Source organism: Heliangelus exortis, chromosome 1, assembly GCF_036169615.1.
Source record: "Heliangelus exortis chromosome 1, bHelExo1.hap1, whole genome shotgun sequence".
NCBI classification, from domain to species: domain Eukaryota; kingdom Metazoa; phylum Chordata; class Aves; order Apodiformes; family Trochilidae; genus Heliangelus; species Heliangelus exortis.
Window position 1 is genome coordinate 84,875,926 of NC_092422.1, and position 26,398 is coordinate 84,902,323.

The window sequence follows — 26,398 nt, forward strand, 5'->3', positions numbered from 1 at the left end:
AAAATAAGATGAAAAAAAGGGGGCAGAGTAAAAACTATCTAAACAGTACACAAGATGGAAAAAGAGTGAAAAACAGGCTCAGATTCCTATGTAGAGATAAGGAGTTCCTACACATTCACTTACACATTTGTGTCTTAATATTACAGATCTAATGCAAAAAAAATTATTTATTTATAAAAACAAAACTAACAAAACCCCTCTCACAACCAAAACCAGAAACAAAAAACCTACTAAACCCAAAAAGTAATTATGATCTCAACTAAATAAGCTGCCTGCTTGATTTACAACTACATCACTGTAACACAAGTGGAACCAAAATACCTTGGTATACTCCCAAGCCTTTTCTTTATATCTAGGCTGCAAATGTACATCATCAACATCTACCTTTATTTTTTCAGTGAACTTGTTGTCTTTTCTTTTTCTCCTGGTGAGTTCCTACTATTTTGTCTACTATTTCTCCCTTTCAGCAACTGCTCTATATGCCTGAAAGGTTGAATTGTACTGTCATGGATTGAGAACAGCAATACTCCAATTAAGGATGGAAATGTGTACTAACATCAGTAGTTAAGATGAGACTCAAAGAAAGACCAGAAAAAAGGCAGAACAATTCTTCAGAAGATACCAACTAATTTAATTAAAAATAGACTAGCTCAAAATGCAATGGTTTTGGAATAACCTGGCAAAACCATAATGCAGCTATATAAAAGCTGAATATTATGGCAAGTGTTGCTTTTATATTATTGGAAGGGTAGGAAAAAGAAAACAGCAATGATATTACCAGATTTCAAGAAAAATCTTTGGTAAAGTCTGAAGCAAGACTCAAAATTCAACTTGTAAATCAAACTAGAGATTAAGGCTTAAAATACTGCTTGTTACAATTACCACAAGAAGTCATAGATCCTTTTGGTTCATAAGGACTTAGATGGCACAACTGGAACCCAAAAGAACAATACTGTATAAAATAATGAGATCTCCAGAAAATGCACACTGGACATGGACTACATAGCGACTGTAATTCATTTACCATGCTCTTTGTCATAGAGTGTAAAAGCAGCACTTTATGCACACACAGAAGTTGCATACTCATCTTAGAGAAGACAGTCTTACTCTAAAATAAGAAATTTTAAGAGCTACAGCCTTTTATTTACACTGTAGCAATTTTGCAGCATGGTTTTAAAATCCTGAATATGAATACATTTATACAGCTCCTGATAAAATTTTACACACTTGAATTTCAATTTCTCACCCATTTTATAGCTAATTACTTCCTAAATCTAGACTAGTAAAACCAAAACTGATGTGTTCCTACTTCACTTCCTTTGCATGCTTTTTTGATTCAGCTGCTTTTTTTCCCTTTAAGAAATTAATTTCCTTTAAAAAAATTAATTTCCAGTCAGGAACAGCGATGGCTTAGACCAAGTATAGACCTACTTTTCTTTCTCATCTCTGTGATCACAACCAAACAGCTGTAGGAACTACTAAAGATTGGAAATATATGCAGTGTGTTAGATTCAGTTAAATTGGACAGGCAAGACATTGTTTTAAAATCTCTACCAAATATAACACAGAAAGGATCCTACAAAACAAGTAAACATTTAAAAGGTTGACAAATAAAAAGCCCTGTCTGCTTCAAATTTCTTTAATTGTTCATTCTTACCTTCTGTGCTTAATCCAGGACTTGAAGTGAATTTTGCTACATCGACAATCTTTACAGCAAACTGTTGCCCTGTTTCCCTGTTGATACATCGTCGCACAACGCTGAAGGGACCCCTGTAACACACACAAAAAAATCCCAGCAATAAATAACCCATTCTCTTTCATGCAGTGAGCTACAAATCCATTACTTCTAAACAAAGTTCTATGTTAAAGATGTATTACCCCACCAGTTTTGAAAGGCTATACTCTCAGAATTATTGAATTTTAAATGGACTTTACTTTGATGCATAATCCAAAAAGGAAAACATGCATTAAAATATGATAATGTGAGGAGTGAGCTTCCTAAACCATTTCCAACTCAGGCATTATCCTCCTTTTGTACTCGAACGGATCACATTCTGCAGTTGTTACTCATCTCGCTGACTTCAAAACCAAAGTTTGACAGGGATGACTTCACAGTTTGACTAACAGAACCAGGTGAAATTGTAAAAGGAAAAAAGAAAGAAAGAAAAAAAAAAAAAAAAAAAAGATGCAAGAAACACATTGTTGCTTTCAATGCTGAGACAGAGTTAAGAAGTCACTATTTTTTGAAATAAATGAAACTACATTCCTTCAAAGCAATACTCTGAGTAACAGAATTGTTAAGACATGCTTAACAGGCTTTAAGTTAAGTCATGCTTTGGGTTTGCTCATCTGTTTATTATACACAGTCTGAGTTTATTTCCCACCATGAAATATAAACAACCTCTCCTGCAATACTTCAAAATTCTACAAAAACTGTCAGTTTCTCTATATATGGCAATTAAAGCATCCCCATAGAAGTTACAGGTAAAAGAGATTTAATAAATTTATTTCAGACAGATGCTAGTATTGCACTGAAATAATAAAAAGATAAATTATTTTTCAGAATTGAAATTAGATTTGCCAAAACAAAAGGTAGAACAATGGATATGGTTAAAAAAAACCATCACCACCAATATGAATTTCTGTGAGCTTCTTACAATAGGCTGTTGGTTTTGGTGCCTTGACTTAAAATATGGAACCTTCTATCCAATGGTAACCAACAGACAATACAATCAATTAACTCAATTAAAGTGTGTTAAGCTTTCAAAATTCGGGGGTGGAAAGAGCTGTTGTTTGGAAGTTCATTTATCAAGAGGACATTCCCCTGCTGAGGGAAATAAATGCTTAAATATAGTTTAAAAGACAAATTCCTTTATTCAAGCAGTGAAATCAAAGTTTGCTTACAGATTTCTGAGCAATGAGACTGCAAAGCAACTCAAAACAAAAGGAAGAAATGTCCCTCTAAGAGCACTTACAAACCTGAATAACTGGCTTTTGGTATTCCTTTACATACCAGGTGACTCACAGAATGTAAAAACCTGTACTCCCATTGCAATCCAATTTTTGTACACTTTAAACAACATACTTGCAAAAATAAGATCATTCACAAAGAATATGAATATCAAACCCCGTCAATGAATCACAATCTCCACATTCAAAGCCATGGAAAATATCTAGTAGCACAGTTACGTCCATGTGAATTATGCTGACAAACAGAACTAACTACATAAGAAAATGCCCACTTTTCTCAAGTCTTTTGTTGCTCCTAACATACAATGAAATTCCCCATATGGATGGGTATGTTCTTCTCTGAGTCCACACCCCACTATTATTTGGTATCTGGCCTTTTACCAAAAGGTACCACAAGTATTTTCTAAAAGACATTCAATCAAGACTCCACTATTTAGAAATGCAAAAGGCTCAGCTGACTTAATTTGTCATTGGAAGGACTACTGCTATTGACTTGGAATCCCTCCTCCCCATTTTAAAAGGTAATTTTTTTTAAATTAAAAAGTCCTATTTAACACAGATCAGTGGCACCTTCTTATCTCAAGCCTCTGCTTACTCTTTTAGCAACCACCAAAGTAAAATCATAACAAATAGTATAAAATATATTTAAGTTACAGTAATTTAAAGAGCTTTCACAATCAATTTCAAAATAACAGCTTTGGAATAATGTTATGAACACTCATTTTCATTCATATTTGCAATGAATTTCTAGAACTTAAGTGTATTTAATTAAATTTATCTTTTTTCCTTTTCATTCTCATTTTTTTTTTTTTTCTCCATACAAACTTTTCTGAAGACATTAAATGCTTTTAACATAACCTGATACAGAATCAAAGATCATCACAGTGAAGAGTTATCTGATAAGATGATAACCTTGATTTTGGGTAGAAACCTAACTTCTGTTTATTCACATAAAATCCATTAATATAGTTATTTCTTGCTGTCAACCAATGTACTCCTAGATTTCCTGGAAATTTCAGTGATGTCCACTCATTTTATTGAAAAAATACATTAGTTTAGAGTCTTATATGAAAACCAAATATTTTACACATAACTTGAAGATTCTGCTGTTTACAAGCCTCAGATTTCCAACTGTTTCAAAACTCTCATATTCAAGCCACAGTCCACCACAAAATAGTGTGTGTTATGACAAAACATTAGATGAATATATTCCATGACAACAGCAGCACAAGGAGGCTTGTATTTTCCAATTTTAGACAATTAAAAAAAACCAAACAAACACCTCCCTGGAGATGCCATCATCAAATAAGCAAACACCATCGCTTTCACATGGCAAAGAACAGGAAAGAGTTTTAAAATAAATTTTGGTTGAAGTTAGCTTTTTGATTTTTTTGTAACATCCACATTGAAACTGTTCTCACGGGGGACTTCAACTTCCCAGGTATCTGCTGGACATACAGTACAGCAGAGGGGGAACAGTCCTGAAGGCTCCTAGAATGTGTAGGAGGTAACTACTTGTCACAGATGGTGAGGGAGCCAACAAGGGAAAGCACACTCCTGGACCTGCTGTTTGTTAATAGAGAAAGTCTTGTGGGGGATGTAATGGCTGGAGGCCATCTTGGACAAAATGACCATGATGTGACAAAGTTTTCCATTTTTAGTGAAGCAAGGAGGGGAGTTTCCAGAACTGCCACCTTGGACTTCGGGAGAGCAGACTTTGATCTCTTCTGGACCATAGTTGAGAGAGTCCCTTGGGAGGCACTTCTGGAAGACACAGAAGCCCAGGGAAGCTGAGCATACTTTAAGGAGGTAATTTTAGAGATGCAGGAGCTGACCATCCCCAAGCCATGGAAGACAAGCAGACGAGGAAGGAGACCAGCCCTGCTGAACAGAGAGCTTTGGCTGAGGGGAGACCTTATCACTCTTTACAAATAGCTGAAAGGAGGTTGTAGTGAGAGTGGGGTTGGTCTCTTCTCACTGGTGACAGATGACAGGATGAGGGGAAATGGCTTCAAGTTGTGTCAGGGGAGATTTAGGTTGGATATCAGGAGAAACTTCTTTACAGAAAGGGTTATTAAGCACTGACACAGGCTCCCCAGGGAGGTGGTTGAGTCTCCATCCCTGAATGTGTTTAAAAATCATCTGGATGTGGTGCTTGGGGACACGGTTTAGTGGTGGGTCATTAGGGGATCTGGTAATAGGGTTAGGATGAGGTTGGACTTGATGATCTTGAAGGTCTTTTCCAGCCCGAGCAACTCTATGATTCTATGAAATGCAGAAATTTTACAAATACACTTGTAATAGTCCACAGTGATACTGTTCAATCTGTGTCAGAAAACAAAAATTCATGTGTCCTAACACACTTTTTTGGAAGTTAAGTAACAAAAGTCTTTCAGGTGACCTTCAGTCTCAGCCCTAAAATTACACTCTGCTCAGTCAGGAAAAGGACTACAGTATTTCATCTCTCAAATGACAGTCGGAGCTATTCGACAGTTGTGTCTGCCACCAGGGAAACATGTATCACATCCTCATTAAATGACAATTTCTGTAGCTCATTTTACTAGCCCTGCAGCTCAAATTATACAGATCTAAATACAGAGGTGATGCAGTTTGGGAAAGATGTAATCATAATGCTAGATACAGATAATCAAAACTTTTCAAGATAATCGACTACTTATTTGTTTGTTTATTAAAAGAGAGAAACTCTGTTAACTTGCCTAATAAGACTTAATCTTTTATAGTCATATTAACTAAAACTGTAATGCAAAGCGTTTTATATTTAATTTCTCTGTGTGCTACCCTTAACAGACATACCTGCTGAGATAAACAAATCTTTGGTTTCAGACTCATCTTCCCATCTCCCCCTCAAGCATTCGAAATATTTCATTGCAGTTGGCATGAACACTACAGATGACACTAGCTTCAAGTCTAAGATTCATTAAACTAGGCAAGTAGTAAGGACAGATTTTCATTCACTGTTACTTTGCCAACATTGGCAGCAGCACATTCTAACACCTGTAATACTTGGATTCCCACCTGCAATCTACACCAAAAATGTATTTTCTCCATCTCAGTTTGAAATGCATGCTGTCGTTTCTGTGCACTGCAGAAAGAAATTACTGTATGTGTTACAATACATTCTAAAGGAGGTTATTGGTTACATGTAGGCCGTAAGAAAGTGGATAAGAATGTTGAAAAAGTATCTCATAACCAGTTCTTTTCATGCTTCCAAAATTTTAAGTACGCAGGGCAGGTGCTGATGTAACCTTAACCCTTGTGAAACTATTTTCTGGTGATAATTTTTACTGTTTAGCACAGAACAGTTAAATTTACATCATCTTAAACACAAACTTGGAGAGAATAAATTACTAAATGATATACAAATAAACAGAGTAGAATTACTTTCTCCTTCAGGAGTATAGCACTTGAACTAGCATAAAATCCTAAAAATCTGAGACTTTCAAAGCCTTTTTATCATCTCCTTCAGTTTAAATTATCTTACTTAATATATGTCATTAGGACACAGATCAAGGATAAAGATCATGAGCCAATATTTTTCAAACTTTATATTTTTTTATTATAGATTCTTTTTGGCTTATCTGTCTGCTCTGCTTCCTTTCTCCTTTCCTCCAATCTGTGCTGGTATGCAAGAATGAAAATTGGTTGAGATTAAAATATACCTTGTTGATCCTTCCAAGCACAAATACCTGAAGCCAGTAACTACAGCCTGATCCTTTCCCATGTCCTTAATGAACTGAGCTGACCTGTGGAAATGGAATTCCTACTATTATGAAGATGCTTTTTAAACCCCAATGGTTCAGAACACCAAAATTTGACACTTTAAGTCACTAACATATCAGATCACCAAAAAGTTGCTCAACTTTTCTCCTAAGTGAGTTACAGTAATTTTGTTTTAATATAGAACAATGCATTTTGGCTCAAATATTGTTTCATTAAGTTAAAAAAAAAAAAAAAAAAGGATAAGAAACACAAACAGAATATTTTGTTCGTAAAAGCAACAATAGTGAACAAAATCTCTTCCCATGAACACAGTGGTTATTTAAAAAATGAGCTTCTATTTAGAAGTAAAAGGCCCTGCATTCCCTTTCCTTATTTTATAGGGCTTAACAATTAAGAACTGAAACATGCACTGTAGGTCTTAGAGTTACTTTTATTTGACATTTTAAATTGAACATCGGTGTTTCCTAAAGGGAATTATGCCACAGTTTGTTGCATTAGGATGCATGCAGATAAAGGCACATAGAGAGACAGATATCCCTCTAGATTTGTTTATTTATTTTTAATTAAAAGCCATGTGGTAGCTTATCTGAGCAGCAGACAACACTGCTTTGCACGAATGTGGTTAATACTTCCAAAACAAGTGTATCCAAATCAGTGAAAATTGTTGGAAAGAAAGCAAATTACAACCATAATTCAAAGAGAGAGATCTCTTTCCCTCTTCACTCATCCATGCCATTTATAAATGTTAGTTTTCCCTTTGACTGAAGTGAACCACTGTTGAAAGTCAAGTATTTCCAAGAGTAATTAAACCTGCAGTTAGTCACTGTATCAGCTCATGTGCACGTGGAACTCCAGCTTAAAACAGTGATTGAACCTCTCTGTGAACCAGCACACTGGATTAGAGGGCATACACATTTAAAAAGCCATCACTGGCAATGTTGGCTAGACAATTTTTGTTTTATTCTGAAAGAAAAATTTAAAAGGCCGCATGACTATAACTTGCACAGCAAAACATTAGGGTTCTTTTTAGAAAATGAGACATCCCAGTACAAGTCAGAAAACTGAGTTCCCAAACAGCAACAATTCTATTAGAGGTATACTTCAACAGTTCATATCTTCAAAATCAAGTTTGTGTTTTAACTAAGATTTAGGACAAAACTTACAAAGATCAAAGCACAAAAGAGCAGTTCATTGGATCTCAGCCCAGTATGAAAACATACTTTCTAATAGCAATTCAACAGAGAAAAGAATATACAGAGACTGTGGTTCTAAGGTAAGAAAAAAACCCAAAAAGCCCATAAGCCCAAAAATCAACTTGCAAGTCTTCCTTTACCTTCATGATAAGTTTTATGAGACTTGGTCTCGTAAGCACTTGTAAATTCTCACATTCTATTCATAGACTCATAGAAGAATTCAGGCTGGAGGGTACCTCTGAAGGTTGCGTTTAATATAGTTTTTCAGAACATCTACTTGTTTCTAGCAAACCAAATACTCCCACGTTAGATTTTTTAAAAAAGAAAACAGCAGAAGCTACCTCAGCCTCTGAAAACAAGCATTTACAAATAATTAATCCCTTCAGCATACAGACAAGCAAATTCTGCTTCCAATAATTCCTGTAGTAATAATAGGTTCCACCTTCTTAAAAGAGTTGGTCTGAAAGCTGCAACCATAGCAGGAATAGTAAGAGTACTTTGCTAAGACCTATAAGCTTGTTTTGGAATAAGATCAGACATTAGCTATTGGGCAGCTTTCCGAAGGGCATGCTTCCACACGTGATACATAAGGAAGATTGAAGGGTTTTTAGAGCAAGATTACAGTACATCATTTCAAGTTCATGTTTGGATAGTACTGAAGTATGACACAGAACAGCTCTTTCAAGAGACTGTCCTCAGAACTTCCTTTACTTTCTATTTTTGAAAGGCCATTTGCAAGAAAAGGGCCAAGACGTAACAGCCTTCTTAAAGAGTTCAGTCTTGGCTATAGAGATCCAAGTTTTAGCTTATTTCTTCCTTGTTTATTTCCAGTGGTTCACTACTAATTTGCTTTTGCTGCAGAATTACACATTGGACACAATTTTCACTTTCCTAAATCAGTACATATGTCTAGAATGCTATGCTAGCAGCCTCAGTCTTCAAGAAAGTGACTGGTTATGAGCCCCTTTTCCAGATATGAAAGAACAAAAACTTATTTCTAAGGCATGTATATACTAAGGGTACACAAGTAACTTATAACAGATTCTCTTAGCTGAGATATAAATGATTACAAGGGTCTCAGAAAATGGTGCTGTTTTTTAACTGTTCACGAGAAACAAGAAAAAAATTGGTTTAAGCAGAATTGAAACATCCTGTCCCCTCAGCAGTAAGAACTCACAGAACTGATGACAAATGACTCTCCTTTCTCTGGCTCACCTTAAAGTATGTGAGAATCTACACCTCGCACAAGAAGTGATTTAGGGCAGGTTGAGATTGGTAATCAAAGCACAACATCCACTACTTGAACAGCAGAGCTTTGTTCACTGATAAAGTCCCACTGAAAATATTGCAATAAAAGCATGGAATCAAAATCCACATTTCATTTTTACACTCTAACACTTGTAACACTTTTAACACAGAAAAATACAACACACCAGCAGCTGAATCAAGAACATCAGTTCAAGAATCTTCAGAAAAACATGCTGTTCGCCTAGCAGACTCATTTAATATCTTGTTTGTTTGTTTGTTTTGTGTTTTGTCGGGGGGGGGGGGGGTTTGTTTGTTTTTTTGGGGTTTTTTTTTTTTTTTTTTGGTGAAGAAAGATCTAGTGCACAAGATCAGGAAGCTGTGAACGAAATCTGGGAAAAAATTTTAAAACTACGTAAGGTATGAAATCGTTTGACGGTAAGAAGAAAAGCAGTAAAAAATTGGCTTCCAACAGAATAGAGAAAGGTAAGAAAGGTTGTAGTGTATCTTCTGGTCTCATCAGCTAGAGACAACAATCATCACTTTTTTTTTGAATTGGAGAACCCTTTACATAGAACCACAGAATCTAGAAGATTGGAAAAGATCCCTAGGATCTTCAAGTCCAACCACAACCCAACACCACCATGCCAACTAAGCCCTGTCCTGAACGGCCACATCTATTTTTTTTCTGAATGCCATCAGGGATGGTGACTCCACTACTTCCCAGGACAGCCTGTTCCTTGTAACATCCATGTTAATAAATCTCGCTCCATTTTAGGTTGTGGCTTCCCCAGCATTTTTCAGCAGCAGTGCTCACCAAACCAGCAACCCTTCTAGCTACTGTGTCCTGAAACAACTTTGCTATGTTTACACTGAACAAATCAAAGAAACAAAACCCCCACAAATATCCCACACAAACCACCACTCCTTTTTTTTTTTTTCCTGTGTTACTTTCTATCCAGAGCAGTTGCCTGATTTGGGCTGAAGCGCAGCTAATCAAAGAGCTTTGTCAAGACAGTCAAAACGCAGAATAAGCTCCTAGGACATGGGAGGTGTTTAAACAACGCTGCTGCTAAAAGTGAAGCAAGCCTCAGAACACAACGTTTGGATTGTTTGCCACCTGTAGCACCAGCATTAATATTGCATACATGCAATCATGCAATAAAGCAAAGAAATTCATCTGACTGAGGAAGTCTTAGACAAATCCACATATAGCTGGCTCCACTGTGCATACTTTGTCCTGCAATCACAACTGCTTCTGATAAACACAGCACACTAAGCAAGACAGGAAAGAAGAATAGAACTACATCAGCCACCACTGTTGCCAAAAATTCCTTCATGAAATTACACCCTTAGGTAAACTTACATGCATTAACTGCTCCCTACATCATCTCTCCCTCCTGCGTTGTGCTTCTTTTTAAATTTTAAATTTCCACTTTATGATAATGAATTGCCACATTCTATTAGTCCTGCTAAAAAAACTACATATAAAAAACTTATAAAGCTAAATTATCAAAAGAATCGATCCAAAGAGATAGCATCTTGTACTTCTTAAAGGAGTCTGCCTTCTGAACTACCAAACACATTCAAGTATTAGGAAAACAAAAAGTATTCCAAGAACAGTATCTGTCTTGTGTGTCTGGAAAGTATGCAGATTAGTATTACATTTCTGAAGTTGTCATCAAGATAATATATGAAGTAAGAGAAAACATAAATCCTTGAGATTTTCTTTTACAGATGTTGGAAAACTGATATTTCAGAAATCAAATTTATGACTCAAATGATCAGCCTTTAGGGTGATTCATAAAATTTTAAATTACGAAGGGATTATGGGATTTATTATGAACATTTGGAAGAAAATGCAGGGTTATGGTAGTTTTGGAAGGTTGTTGAAAGCTCTGCCCTGGGGAAAAATGAATGAATTCTGACCTCTTATCATCTGAAGCTTTCAGCAATGTACTAGAATGAAAATTCTGACACAGAGAAGATAATAAAATCTTGTTTCTCTCTTCCATCTGGATCTGTTAGGTTTCTTAACAGTCTTTCAGCGGCCGAGATATATCACTATGAAAAACGTTCATCCATTTGTACTAATTTAGCCTTTTCCAAAACATTAAACAGGTTACTTTTTAATATTTTATTTATAAATGTAATCTCCCTAATTCCAGAAATTAAAAAAAAAAAGCTAGTGCAGCTAAAGAAAAGTGTTTAAAATTAAATAGGGCTATCTTACAATATTTGGAAAGTAAATTACTATATAAATATAGTAAGAAAAGGAACCCCTATGTATTGAATATTCCAATTATTTAAACATGAGATACCAGCCTCCTGTAAAACAACTGTTCAGGAATTTGAAATCCCACTCTCTCCTTTATTTACCAATTTAGAGTTAAAGGTCTCTCCTTAGTATGATGTTGCCATTAAAATGACTCAAGCATTCAAAACATTTCCTATTAACTACAGGACAACCATTCATATTCATACTAGAATACCCTATGTAACAATTATTAAAATACACACAGCATAATATGTTGTATTATAAGTTTGTTGGTTTTTTTCTTTGTGTGTGCTATCAAAAAAGGAAAAGCTGCCTGGTTCAATTTCCCAGGCAGCTGTGAGACACAGTTGTATTCAAGTTTGTGTCAGTACCAATGTAAAGATAGCACAGAGGTGTCAACTGAGCTACCACGATTTTTAGTAGCGCTTTTAAAAAACCAACCAACCAACAAATTATTCCTGGAACCTTGAAATCAGCAAGAATTAGAGCACTGATTCCATCTCTGCATAACCATTTGAAACTGCACATGCTGAAAGATCCCACATTAGTGCAAGTGATTATTTGACCTTTGGGACACTGATAGAAATAGGAAGTTGAATTCAGAGTCCCGGTCAGAAACAGCATCTAACATTTCACCAATTTCCAGTTGCCCTTCATTTATTTTATTCAAGGACTGAATGGTAAAATGAAGCACATGGGCAACACATTGGGTGCAAGAGTAGATCTGTTTGTTTCCTCACATACTCTCATACTAACAAGTAAAAAGTAAAGTACTCTTTCAGTTGCATCACTCTAAATTCACATTGAAGTAAAAGTGATTTCAACTGCAGTGATTAACGCTGTGGTCCCTGATTTGGACCACAGAATCAAAGTAATTACCTAAATTACCATATGAAAGCACCAAACCACCTGTGCACTAGTGTTCTGGGCAAAAAATTTATAAAGTACTATCCAGTGACACTGGTAGCACTCCTAAAAACAAATTACAAGACTGTTCAGTAAGAAGATTGCTGCTGCAATTAAGTGATATGGTTTGAGTGCCTGAGAGGGAAATGGGAAGAATTAATCAAATTATCATACTATTTCTTCTTCATTATGTTTTGCTAGTCAAGGTAAGTTAAAGAGAGAGAAAAAGAGAAGAGCTATATATTGCAGAGATACTTTGAGTATTGCCCCACAAAGAAAGCAACTTCCTGTTGGCAGGATTTTAAAATAACTGCATAACCCTACTTGTAAAGATGTAAAAGTAATAATACCCAACACCCAATACTTTGGGGGAAACATGCGTAAGTGACAACCAAAACCCAACTGAAAACAACCTCCAAAACTTTAATAAAAGCTTATGAGGGTCATTATTCAATTGAAACACCTATCCAGCAGGTTTTAAGACAAACTACTGCGTAACTGGTTGTGTAGCTGAAGTTGGTAAAAGTTGTTTGGCTTTTAGAAGCATGGGATCCTATTTGAGGATCACGGACTGTCAGGAAGTTACAGATTCTGCCCAGGAGGGCAGAAAGCAGTTTTGCCAACACAGTGGTCATCCTGGTAATGAGCTTAGCACTAGGAAGGACAGGAAAGGGAAATGAGAACCAAAGAGCAAGGTGTTACAGGCAGCAGAGACCTTGTAACGACTGATTTCTAGCTCAATAAATAATGAAGCACCTACAGGAAAGCCTAGGGCCAGCTCACACTGTTCTGGGAAATCACCACAATGAGGTCCCTTTTTGTAGTGCATGTACAATAGCTGATGCCACACGGGCAATTAACATGAAAATTAAGAGGTCTCATTTGGTTCATAAAAACATGGTTCACACTACTGGAGTGCTGCACTGGCTGGGCACAAGGTTTTTAAAAGGACAGGCTGGGACAGTAAGGAGGGGAGTTGCTTGTTATGTAAGAGAGTAGCTTTATGTATAGAGCTCTGCCTTGGGACTGATGAGGTGGTACATGAGAGACTATAGGTTGTGATCAGTACACAAATAATATGAGAGACATTTTTTCAGATGTCTGTTACAGACTGCATGGTCAGGAATCTGTATAAACATAGAATGGCTTGGTTTGGAAGGGACTTTAAATGTCATCCAGTCCAACCCCCCTGCCATGGTTAGGGGTATCTTCCACTAGATCAGGTTGCTCAAAGCCCCATCCAACGTGACCTTGAACAAGGCCAGTGATGAGGTATCCAGTACTCTAGGCAAAGCTGTTCCAGTGTCTCACCACTGTCATAGTAAAGAATTTCTTTCCTATGTTAAATCTAAACCTACTCTTTCATTTTAAAACTTTTCTCTTCTCACTACAGGTAAAAAGTCTCCCTTCATCTTTCTTATAAGCCCTCTTCATATCCTGCAAGACTCCCCAGGCGCTTCTCTTCCCCAGGCTGAACAACACCAACTCTCTCAGCCTGTTCCAGCCCCTTGACCACTTCCCTCCTCTGGATGTGCTCTGATAGGTTCATGTCTGTCTTGTGCTGAGTGTTGTTCTTGTCCAGAACTGGATACAGCATTCCGGAGCAGATCCTGTGAGAGCAGAGTAGAGGAGAAGAATCACCTCCCTTGACCTGTGTGTGGCCACGCTTTTTTTGATTGGCTTTCTCATTCTGCACAGCCCTAGTATGCAAGCTAACTCACAGTCACAACAAGAAGTTACCAGATAAAGTTATTTGATTCTGAAAAAAAGTCAGGAAAGCATCATTATAAGTTTTAAGTTTTGAGCTCCATCCACTCTTGCATACAACACAGACGTCCAAGGTATAAATTTTCACTGCCGTAAAGCTACATATTTTAATTAAGGCAACACTCCAATAATTTAAGATCTGATATGAAATTTGATAGTGTTCAGCAGTGTTTATCAAAAATGTAGTTGGTGATAAGACAAAAAATTTACTCCATCCTGTAAAAATTATAGCTGAGCAAAATTCAGTCACATATCTTAGTTTGCTAAAAGACAGGAAAGTGCTGATATCTATGAAACACCCCAAGATTTTGCAATACACAAATACTGAACCAGATTACCTGTAAGAAAGTAATTTTCCCACATAAGAGAATTTCTTTAAGAAGAGTTTTTGAAATGCAGTTCCACAAGATTGACTTTGATATCACTTGCCACCCAATAAAACCTCTTTCATTAGTTGTCCTATGTTCTTAATTTTTTCACCTATAACTAAAATCTGTGCATTAGTACAATTGATAAACAATGCTTGAAACTTTTTTTCTTTTTTTTCCAGGAAATTTAAAAAAATTAAATCCCAGTCAAATGGTAAACCCATTACTGCATTACTGAAATTTACCATTACCATTCCTCCTGGCAATTACTGCTATGTAATTTCCAAGAATAATTGTCTTTAACACATAGGAAACTTTCCACAAATTGCAGACTAAACAGCAGCACAAGTGGCCCACTCCAGTTTTGCAAAGTTTATAACAAAGACTTTCTTTATTGTATTTTACTCAAGTGCAGATTTGGATTTTTTGTTAGAATGCAGTTACATCCCATCTCCTTTGTTTCCCAATCCATATTTCTCATCTATTGGAAAACATTCAGTTTCAGATCACAATCTTACAAAAGACAATCTCACACAAATATTTTAATCAATAATTTTATGTAGTGCATCAAAGCTATATCTAGGAACACTAAGAATGAATTCAAGTTTAGAAAAAAATTTGTGCAGACAGCAAGAATGAAACAGCAGAATACATTTAGATAGTTATTTAAATCTGTAGGAAAGATAAATAGAAGGAAGAAAATTATCTCAGTACCACAGAAGCCTAATTTCTGAAGTTCTTACCAAAAAAGCACAATAAAGGCTTTGAAAATCAGATATGATTCAATGTTAATATGCATGCATATTAACAAGAGCACACTGTAGGTATATGATGAAATCTGGTATTCATGTCCCCTCCACCCAGATAAAACCTTAATATCACTTGCAGAAGAAAACCAGAGGGGACATTGCTCCTTCACATCACAGTTCTTCATGAGGTGAGTGAAACCCAGAGCTATAGAAGTTTGCCATCTACCAATACGATATAGGAGAATCCCCATATATTTTCAAAATTTCTCTAAAAGCCCCAAACATTTTAATAATCATCATCTTAATATGCCTAAATTAAGTTTTCAGTTGCTCTACTGAGAGCAAATAAGACCACTCTGGGGGAAGAAAACAGCAGTTTATGGAGTTTTTCATTCAGAATTTAAGCAGTCCTATGATACCAACAGAGGAAAAGCTAGCTCCTGTGCTTTCACATACACTTGGGAATGACATATGGATATAATAAATTTACCAACAAAGAGAAAACACAAATGGACATTGCTCCTTTTCTCAGTGTTTTACTATTCTACTGTTTGCACAAGTTATGTTGAAAGCTATCAAAACAAATAGAGCTGCCTATACACCAGCAGATTAGAATATGCAGAGATCTCCTTCAAATTAGGACAACTTCAGAGCAAGCTCTTAAAATTCTTTCCTTCTTCTTCATGGTCCTGAAGTTTGACAGAACCACAGCAGTTCTTCTGTTATCCACCTTGCAGCACCTAAAACTATCATATTCTTCAGAAAGCTCTATAAAAACTCCTTCAGTAATTGACTAATGTTGCCTTATTAATGGAGACACTTCCTAATAGCAAAAGCTACAGTCTCAGTATACTGTTTTCCCCATATATTCTACATATTTGCAACGTAAATAAAAAAAATCTTCATAAAAGCTAAACACAAAAAAGAAAAAAATTTGAAAACAAATTTTCCAATTTGTTTGAACAAAATGACAACAACAACAACAAAAACAGAAGTACTGGTTATCAAGTACAGTTCCTGGAATGCATGATTTTCAAATCTAACCTGATTGCTTGCCTTACACAAAGCATCTTTCTTTGCACCTTAAGATCAGCGTAACATCACCAAACATGTGAAACATTACAACTGCCTTTGAAACATGAAGTTAAATGGACTTCACAACACAATATAAGGCAAAAAATCATTCATTCTGTATCTAACCAGAAGTTTTTCAACACGGGCTGCTTTCTTTCCCAACAACACTCCTTTCCAAAAGCAACCAGAGAGCAGATTATGCCTTGGACAGGCTGTAGAAGGAAGCCTACTATGAGCTGCTAAGGGCCTTTAACCCCCTCTACAACTGTTTTGCTGCCAAACACAGAATGAGTTACACACAGTCAGTGGTCATAAAAAAATCTCTGCCGATACAGCCCTTGACCCAAGTCCCCTACCTGTGTATTGCAACAGGATAAGGACAACTCCTTAAGGCAGGAACAAGTATAGAGATAAAAGCTGGACACAGAAGTATCTTCTAGCATATAACTATTCTCCTTCACCAGCTGCTCCTGCCACGCTTTATAGTTGTAACTCTGCCAAGCAACAGGGTTAAATAAAAACAATAAACTGACAAAACTGCAAATCTTCACAGTTAGAACAGTTATCAACAAGTTCAACCAAGATTAACACCTGGAGGATATCCAGTTCTTCTCTGAAGAATGTCAGTCAGTTCTGTGCTGCTTCTGGTGCTTTAAGACACAAGTATTGAACTAGACTACCTATATGAAATTAATTTTCACACACAAGTGATTTTTTTTTTTTTTTTTTGGAGTTTTTGAAATGCAAGTTCCAGGTTCTGCCTATATCTGCAGCTTTTATCACCTCCTTGCCTCAATAACTCTCTCTGCTACCACGGACAAGTGGCTTTTGCAAGAACCATTCAGAATTGTAGCAAACATAGCTTGATTTGGGGCCAAAGCATATTTTGCTAATTAGCTGTCCAGAAATTACAACAAAAAGATAATTCCTGGATATGCAATTATCAAAGCTGACAATGTAATGCTTATGCATGACTTGGGTACTATGACATTTATCAAGAGTAAAAAAACACTGTGTTGTATTATTTAACCATTTTGTACCTTTCGGAGTTCAGACTACTTCTTTGCACCTAAAATTTCATTTTATGTGAAAACGTATTTCCTGCCCTCAATGCATCAAATAACAAACAGAACACAAACTTATTTTCAAAAGGAATAAACATTTAATCACATGCCTTTACTGTAATTTAAATGCAACTTAGTTAACATATTGGGTCAAAACTAAATACTACAAATTGAAAACAAAAGCAACTATTACTTAACGTGAATTCACATCTTTCCATGCCAAACAAGAATGCACCTCATTTACACATAAGGAGATTATTTTGGCCAGACTTAAATGAATCCTTCCTGTGCTCTTCTGGGCCTTTTGCAAGGGCAGAAAGGTTGGGGAGACATCAAAAGTGAGGCCAGCTGTCACCTGGACTATGGCTTGATGACTGCTTTAGGATACAGATAGTCATCAAATGAGAAAACCCTGTCTTTCTGGGCATGCAGTTCTGCCAGGTTCTTTGTATCGGTATTGGCAGTTAAGAAATGTACCTAGTGAAAAGCAACCTGTCATGAACAACTGGGCATAGATGAGTTGGTTTTTAGTTCTCTACTAATCACAGAAAGGATCAGCTCTTTCAGAAACAAGTGTTAATTCAATCAGCTAGAAACAAAGAAATGAAAGCATAACTCAACTGCTTGTCAATGTCAAAGGACAAAAGATTGTTGGCAGAATGAAGCAGGTCATACTAAAATCATCTGAAGAATCCTACTTACAACAGATTTAGCTTCACTTTTATACTGATAATCTTCTATTTTACCCTACTTAAAAATACAGCCACACCTTTCACTAAGATTATTCCAGCCAAAAACTTAATTATAAAAGTAAAGCTAGGATCTCACTTGTATAAAAGCAAAACTGACATTCCATGACTACTTTTCTGTCAAAAGCTAATTCACTTTTTCCTGAAGTTTAGATGCAAAGAATTAACCTATCATTCACAACTATTTTAAAAATACTTTAGAATCACACAACATGATAGGCTGAAACAATACCTTTTTGCTGTTCTTATGAATAGTATTAAAATAGCACTGAAATCTTAATATGCTTTAGTATGCAATGAGATTATAATCAAAAAAGCTTTCCAAAACCTGTATTTCATTCTCAGTTAGATCACCCACACTGCACTCTTGTAATTATGCAATTCCAGAGGTTATTTTAGGAATAACACCTTCCTAATTCCTCAATATATACTAGCACTTACTTAAGTTTCCTAAATGATCTCACAAAAAAAACACCTTCAAAGCAGAAGCAACTTATTTTTAAAAATCCAGTGTTATTTCCAACAATTTTCAGACCACCTGCATTTTTAACATTAATTTCCACATTTGATTTTCACTATAAAATATATTTCACGGGTTGGAAGGGACCTCAGGAGGTAATCTTGTCCAACACTCCTGTTGGAGTGACTTGTTGTCAAGAAAGGTCACTTAGAACTGGCTGCCCTGGGCTGCATCCAGGCTGCTTTTAAATATATCCAAGGATGGAAACTCCACAACCTCTCTGCGCAGTCTGTGCCATGGCTGAAGTAACGTTCACATTGAAACAGTGTTTTCTGGTGTTCAGATGGAGCTTTCTGTATTTCAGTTTGTGCCCACTGCCTCTGGTCCTGTCACTGGGCACCACTGGGAAGAGTCTGACTCCATGCACCTTCCCTTCAGATATTTGTACACATTGATGAGACTCCTCCTTAACTCTCCCTTCTTCAAGAGTGGCTCTGGTCCTTTCATCACCTTGGTCCTGTCCCTTTGCTGGACTTTCTAGTCATTCCGTACCTCTCCAGTACTGGGGAGTCCAGAAATACAACTAGCACTCCAGGTGTGGCCTCAGCAATGCTGACTAGAAGAGGAAGATCACCTCCTCCCAACCCTTCTCCTAAGGCGGTCTAGCATCCTGTTAGCCTTTTCTGCAGCAAGGGCATGCTGCTGGCTCACCTTCAGTTTGGTGTCCTCAAGGCTTTTTCCACAAAGATACTTTCCAGCTGGTCAACTCCTACATATACTGATGGAGTTGTTTCTCCCCCAGGTGCAGGATTTGTACTTCTCCTGGTCAAAATTAATAAGGTTCCTGTCAGCCCACTGCACTGCTCTATCAAGCATGGCCGAACAACTCTCAGGCATATAAGCCACACATCCCATTTTAGTGTCATCTCAAACTTGCCAAGATACATTCTGCCCCATCATCCAGACCATTAGGGAAGATGTAGAAGAGGACTGAACCCAGTATTGACCCCTGAGGTTCAGCAGTTGTCACTAGCCTCCAATGAGACTTTGTGCCACCGGTCACCACCTGCTGGGCCCAGCTGCTCAGCCAGTTCAGCCACCTGACTGTCTGTTCATCCAGCCCATACTTCATCAGCTTGTCCGTGAGGATCTTCTAGGACATGGTGTCAAGGTCTTAATGAAGTCCAGACAGACAATACCCACTGCTTTCTTTCATCCACCAGTCTAGTCATTTCATCCTGGAAGTTTCTCACATTGGTCAAACATGACTTCCCCTTGGTGAATTGTTGATGACTACTCCTGTAGCATCCTTATTTAATTCACATCAATTTCTAATCATTTACATAGTGCATCACACCATCTTCTCAAAATATGAATGCAAAAAAGACCAGTAGTGCTACAACATTTATACTGTAAAATGCAGTACATTAAACTACAATAACTTGTTCTGCTATTACAGGACAATCCTAGACATTAAGATGACTCTTCACATCTGGATTGACATCACTCACAAACAGGTTTATAAGTCTTGACACACATCACAGTCAACATCCCAAAATGTCAAAAATTAAAAGCTGTTTGTCTAAAGTCCTGGTACAATTCAGTTGCATGAATGCACACATAAAGGAGCACAGAACAGTTTCCATGGAGAAATCCCTCCCCCATTCTTTCAGATAGGAAACTCCTTGGTAAAAGTTGCCATATTTACAATTGTCAAGAAAAGCTTCATAGACAACGTAACAAAATTCTGTAGTCTCTTTTCAACGTCTAGCCTGGCTAGCACAAGAGGGTGCACTGAACTATATGAAGTCCAAAATTACAAGAAGGGAGAGAATCAGTTTGAAAGCTTATCCTTAAAACTTTAAAACCAGACAAGAGTAGTTTTGAAGGTGTTTATGCAGGAGAAGACAGATTTCTGCATTGTCAAGTGTCACTTTCATTCCCAGTTGTGTGAGATAAACCCACCCGAGGTGGTTATTGATAAACCAACAGTGTAAGACACTGCAGTTGAGCCAGCAACTACCACTAGACCCATCCATATCCTCCAACAATATCCCTGATTTGGGGATGGACTGGCTTTTATCAGTGTTTCTCAGCACCAAATAAAGCCATTTCAATCATAAGATCTGGTCTTCAGCACACCAGCTGGTGATTCTAGTTTAGTTTGGCTTAAAAACTGACAGTGTCTGCCTGACTTTTCTCCATGGTACATTTCAGAAGTTAGAAGCACCCACAGAGCACCACAGGCCTTCAAACTGCCCGCTGCTACACCAAGGAGCAAGAGCACAGGTGCACTGCCCTTGAGCAAGCCTACTCTATGCTAAAGGCCCCCTCAAAGTAAGTAAACACGCACAAAACAGTTTCACTTCACTTCAACTTGCCCTCTGGTAATGCAAGACAATGCGCAGGTTTACCCGAAGGTCAACCCCTATATACAGTATTAATAATGAAACTTCCACCTCTGTTTTTCTGATTTGTCATATGGCCAAAATGTGATGAGGTTTAAAACAATCTAAGCTACCCAAGTCAAACCCATGGCCCTTCTCTCATTGAAAAGCAGAGCTACAGTGAAGGTAATACTGGAAGAAATCAGTTATCCCTGCCCATTCCCACCCTCTTCAGAGTAGCAACAGCTCCCTACCTTTAAATGATAATAAGCAGATACCTAAAGCAATACAACCACTACTCAAACTCATATACCTCATTTTTTACCACTTTAGAGCAACCACATACTCTAAAATGTTTCAGTAAATAAATCTGTATCAAAACATCGACACCATACAAATCAAAAAAGAAAAACAACCTCAGAGATAAAACCATTTGTCAAATCCACTAGGCCAGCTGAAGATAATCATTCTACAACACCTCTCCAATAAAAAAAATAATTGCAAATTATATACCAAGCACAAGCCTAGACCAGCAGAAGGTGCAGTGCAACATGAATAGATTGGTAGGGTACTGACAATCCAGAAGTTGACACTGAAAGGGTTTTCAGAGGTTTTGCTTTGGACTAGGTCTAGTCCCATCTCATGGGTTAAATAGAAGCATTATGTTCAGCTTCAGAGTGCGACATTCAGCTTAGTTTAATTCAAGAAGAACACAGTTCACGTTCTCTGAGAACACTCAACCATATGAAATGCAGCAAAGCACATTAAGGTAGGATGATCAAGAGACTTAATTGAAAAAGAGCACTCATTACCTGCAATAAAACACCAATGGAGAGACACCCATATTGCAGGTCTAAAAGGTTTTTTTAGTTACAAAGAAATCTGAAACTCACATTGGAAAGATGGAAAAATATACCACATATTTCAAAACAAGCTACAAGTGTAGAGAGAAAGGCATTTACACTGTTTTATCTTTGTTCACATTTGTTTCCTGTGAACGTATATGCTAATTTTTATGTATTAGATTGATAAATTCTAAAGTGTTTAAAAATGTTTTGACAAAGTCCAGAGAAGTAGTATGACTTACTTACACATTTCTGATAAAACTGCTCTTTTCTCAAACACCATTGAGATTTAAACTATGATATATATTGATGTGATTTGGAAACAGTAAGTCATACTACTGGACATCTGGGAAAAAAAAAAAACAAACAAAGCCAAATAAAAATTATTTTAAAAAATCAGACATTAAAAATTAACAAATAATAGATATTTAATTGCTTTCGTTTGAGGAATTAATATAAGTAGTGACTGTTCAATACGTTCAGTACCAAATTTATTTACATCTCCTGATTTTCCTTTTTTCCACAGAATTCACATGAGGAAATAATGAAATTTGATTGCTTTTGCAGCAATCTTCTAAAGATGCTCTATCAAGAGATGCAAAACGTAATTTATGGTCAGAAATACTGTTAAACTTTTTTCCAAATCTACTATGTGATTAGACTTTACGAGATCATATCTGGTTTTCTGAACTCCAGCTTTTGTACATGTATTTAGTTTTTGCTATTTTATGCCTTAAAAAAAAATAGCTCTGACTGGCTCTCCACCTCCTCCTTTTCTAATCGCACTAATTTGCAGTTCAGATGATCTGGGAAAACAATATTTAAACTACTTACCCATACTGTATTTGTTGCAGATAATCTGCTACACAGTGAGGAACAATACATTTGGAATTGCAAGCAATAATGAAAGTGTTTATTTAATCTAATCATTTTGTACATTCAAACGTAAGAAGTTAGAAACTGACCTTTGAACTGCTGAACAGTCAAACAAAAACCAGCTACAGATCCATCCCTGCAGAAGCAACACCACCTGGCTCATACATGCATTGTTCACAGCCAGCCAGCTCTACAGAAGTGATTGTTGTTTTTTTTTTAGAGGCAGCATGAATAATCAAAAACTAGATCACAGAGTGAGTTTACAACTACACAATTTAAACATTTGGATTTTATGTACGAACTTACTCAGTGGCTATTTTTTAACATCGCTGGTACATTTCTTAAAGCATAATATGTGCAGTTCACCCACAGAGCAAGATGCATGTAAGTTGTATGAAATCTATCTGCAGCCATTGTAACAGTGTCAGAAAAAAAAAAAAAAAAAAAAAAAGAAAGATTATTTCTTTTACTGGCTCATATTCTCTGTTAGATAATAACAGTATTATGTTGGTAACCAATACAGAAAGAAAACTCAAAAAAATGATACTTGAAAAAGGTAGTGGAATTTGTTTAGCTCTACACTACAGACGTTCATGTAAGGTTACGTCCCAGGCATTGCCACTCAAGTTACAGACTCAGCCTATTTGGGGTTTTTTGTCCCTGTCCACATCAGGCTCTGTGAGAACCTGCACAAGCAAGGAAGGCATTTCAGCTAGGATGAAACATAAATACATCCTACAAACCCAAGAAAATCAGTATACAACTCATTCTCATCTTCAGTTTGAAAGGTAAGACTCCAAAGCAAGCAGCCAAGATACTGAAGCCACTGCCCAGAACAAAACTTTAAATGATCAATCACCTTTAAACTACCTAGGTATGTATGAATAGTACTAACAACAGTAATGTTAGAATGTTGGAAATTCAAAAACATAGTCCTGTTTTGTTAATATCACTAAGCCTAGATACAACATTTCTCAACTTATTCATAGCTGAGAAACCACCAGAGCACAATTTTTAGTAAAAATTACACCGCTCTTTGAAAGAATTTCTATAGTGGAAACATAGAATCATAGAGTTGCCCAGGCTGGAAAAGACCTTCAAGATCATCAAGTCCAACCTCATCCTAACCCTGTTACCAGATTCCTGATGACCCACCACTAAACCGTGTCCCCAAGCACCACATCCAGATGATTTTTAAACACATTCAAGGATGGAGACTCAACCACCTCCCTGGGGAGCCTGTGTCAGTGCTTAATAACCCTTTCTGTAAAGAAATTTCTCCTGATACCCAACCTAAATCTCCCCTTACACAACTTGAAGCCATTTGCCCTCCTCCTGTTATCTGTCACCAGTGAGAAGAGACCAACCCCACTCTCACTACAGCCTCCTTTCAGGTATTTGTAAAGAGTGATAAGGTCTCCCCTCAGCCTGTTTCCCCAGACTACACAGCCCCAACACCCTCATTCACTCCTCATAAAGGATGTTTTCCAAACCTTCACCAGATTTATTGCCCTTCTTTGGACTTGCTCCAACACCTCACTGTCCTTTTTGTATTGAGGTGCCCAAAACTGAACACAGTACTTGAGGTGGGGCCTCTCACCAGTGCTGAGTACTGGGGGCAGGATTTACTTCTCTAGTCCTCCTAATCACACAATTTCTGATACAAGCCAGAATGCCACTGGCCTTTCTGGGCACATTGCTGGCTTATATTCAGCCCACTGACAATCAATACTCCAAGGTCCCTTTCTTCCAGGCAGCTTTCCAGCCACTCTTCTCTGAGCCTGTTGTGACCAAAATGCTGGACCCAACATTTGGCCTTACTGAATTTCACAGTGGGTCTCAGCCAAATGGTTCAGTCTGTCCAGGTCCCTCTGTAAAACCTTTCTGCTATCCAGCAGACCAATGCTCGCTCCCAATTTAGTGCCATCTGCAAACTTACTGAGGGTGCATTCAATCCCCTCATCAAGATCATTAATAAGATGTTAAACAGGAGTGGCCCCAGCACTGAGCTCTGGGGGACACCACTCCTGACAGGCCACCAACTGCATTTAACTCCACTGACCACAGCTCTTTGGGCCCGGCCATCCAGGCAGTGTTTAACCCAGCAGAGTATATGCCCATCCAAGCCATGGGCAGCCTGAGGATGTTATGGGGGGCAGTGTCAAAGGCTTTACTGAAGTCCAGGTAGACAACATCAACAGCCTTTCCCTCATGCACTGAGCAGGTCACCTTGTCATAGAACGAGATGAGGTTTGTCAAGCAGGATCTGCCTTCCATGAACCCGTGCTCACTGGGCCTGTCTGGTTGACCTTTAACTGATCTATCATGGCTCCTGAGATTATCCATTCCGTGGCCTTCTCTGGCACCAAGGTGAGACTTACAGGTCTGTAGTTACTACGATCTATGTATTTAGAAAAGACAATTCAGAATTCTGTTTGAAAATGGGGAACTCAATTTACCCAAAGTATTTAACTGTAGGAATCAAGTAAGCCATAATACAGAAATGATGAAATTTATGAAACACCTATATATATGAATTATTGTCTTACTGTTTACTGAATGACACAGCCTTACCGTTACCAGTATTAAGGAAATTAAGCAAATATTTCTAGCTAAAGTATTATATGCTTACACCATAACAGATACAAAGGCTTGTGCGTTTGCAGTTATGTAAGTCCTGCTCATACACGTTTAAAAAAAATTCAGACAATACTTTCTCTAATGAGTTCTGAGAGTAGTTTAATGTAACTCTAATCCCATGACAACATGCATTTTACTAATTGCATTCCAATTTTGTTTGAATATTTTATCATGAACAAGTATAACAATAACAAGTATAACAATACTAAATTCCCAAAACATATACGCACAAAGTGTGTAAAGGCCCAAACACATGTTCCAAGATAAGTAACCAATAGTTTTGTCTCAGAAAGAAAATTGAGTAGCTCTCATTAACTACAGACAGGGATGATTACATCAAATGACACAAAGCAGGGCCTTCTGTTCTGGTCCAGTCTTAGCCATCTGTCAGAGACATGGACATGCTAGAAAAACTACACACTGTTAAAAAAAGAGGAATTTAGATAATTGTACTTGGTGTATCTAACACAGGAAATAAGATGCTACTCTTATCAGCCACAACAAAAAGCAAAATAGTTTAATTTGGGACACATTTAAAACTAAATACATAGAACTAAATTAATTCTGCCCGTATTCCTTATAATTCTCATGTTCACTAAACATACATTTCTGTATCATGCCTTACATTAAGGCTATAGCCATTTCCTAACCCTCCCTCCATACTCCCCTCCCCCAGAAAAGTATGTGCATAGGAAATGCACACATGCATTAATAACACTGCACAAAGGAACATAGACAAAACCCCCAATATTTTATTTGCTGCCATATGGGTTTATTTTTCAGCTCACAAACATAATTAAATATTATTAGCAAGTTTCCAGCTGTTAGTATCAGTAATTTTGTTTTAAAATTAAAGTTCTATGTGACTGGATTGGAAATAAAATTTTGTCTGAAGTCCTAAGAGGTCAATACTTCTAAGCAAGTGGCTACTACAACTAATTCCCAGCATTAAGTACAGAAGCAAAACCTGCTTATAAACAAACATTTAATTGATAGGTTGCAATACTACTGGTAGTTAAACAGAAATCTTGGCACTATAAATCAGGAAGCTTCTTTGTCTCTCATAAAATTCCTCCCTCCATTCAT

The 26,398-nt window shown here is 37.1% G+C and overlaps 1 protein-coding gene across 19 annotated transcripts in view; it reads right to left on the reverse strand.

The window, feature by feature from the left end:
• CASK (calcium/calmodulin dependent serine protein kinase) overlaps positions 1-26,398 on the reverse strand; it is a 192,339-nt gene that overhangs the window by 140,575 nt on the left and 25,366 nt on the right. For all 19 annotated transcript variants that reach the window (XM_071751251.1, XM_071751348.1, XM_071751359.1 and 16 more), the window contains exon 2: positions 1,658-1,770. In XM_071751251.1, coding sequence (XP_071607352.1) covers positions 1,658-1,770 — 113 coding nt within the window. The remainder of the gene's footprint in view (positions 1-1,657; positions 1,771-26,398) is intronic.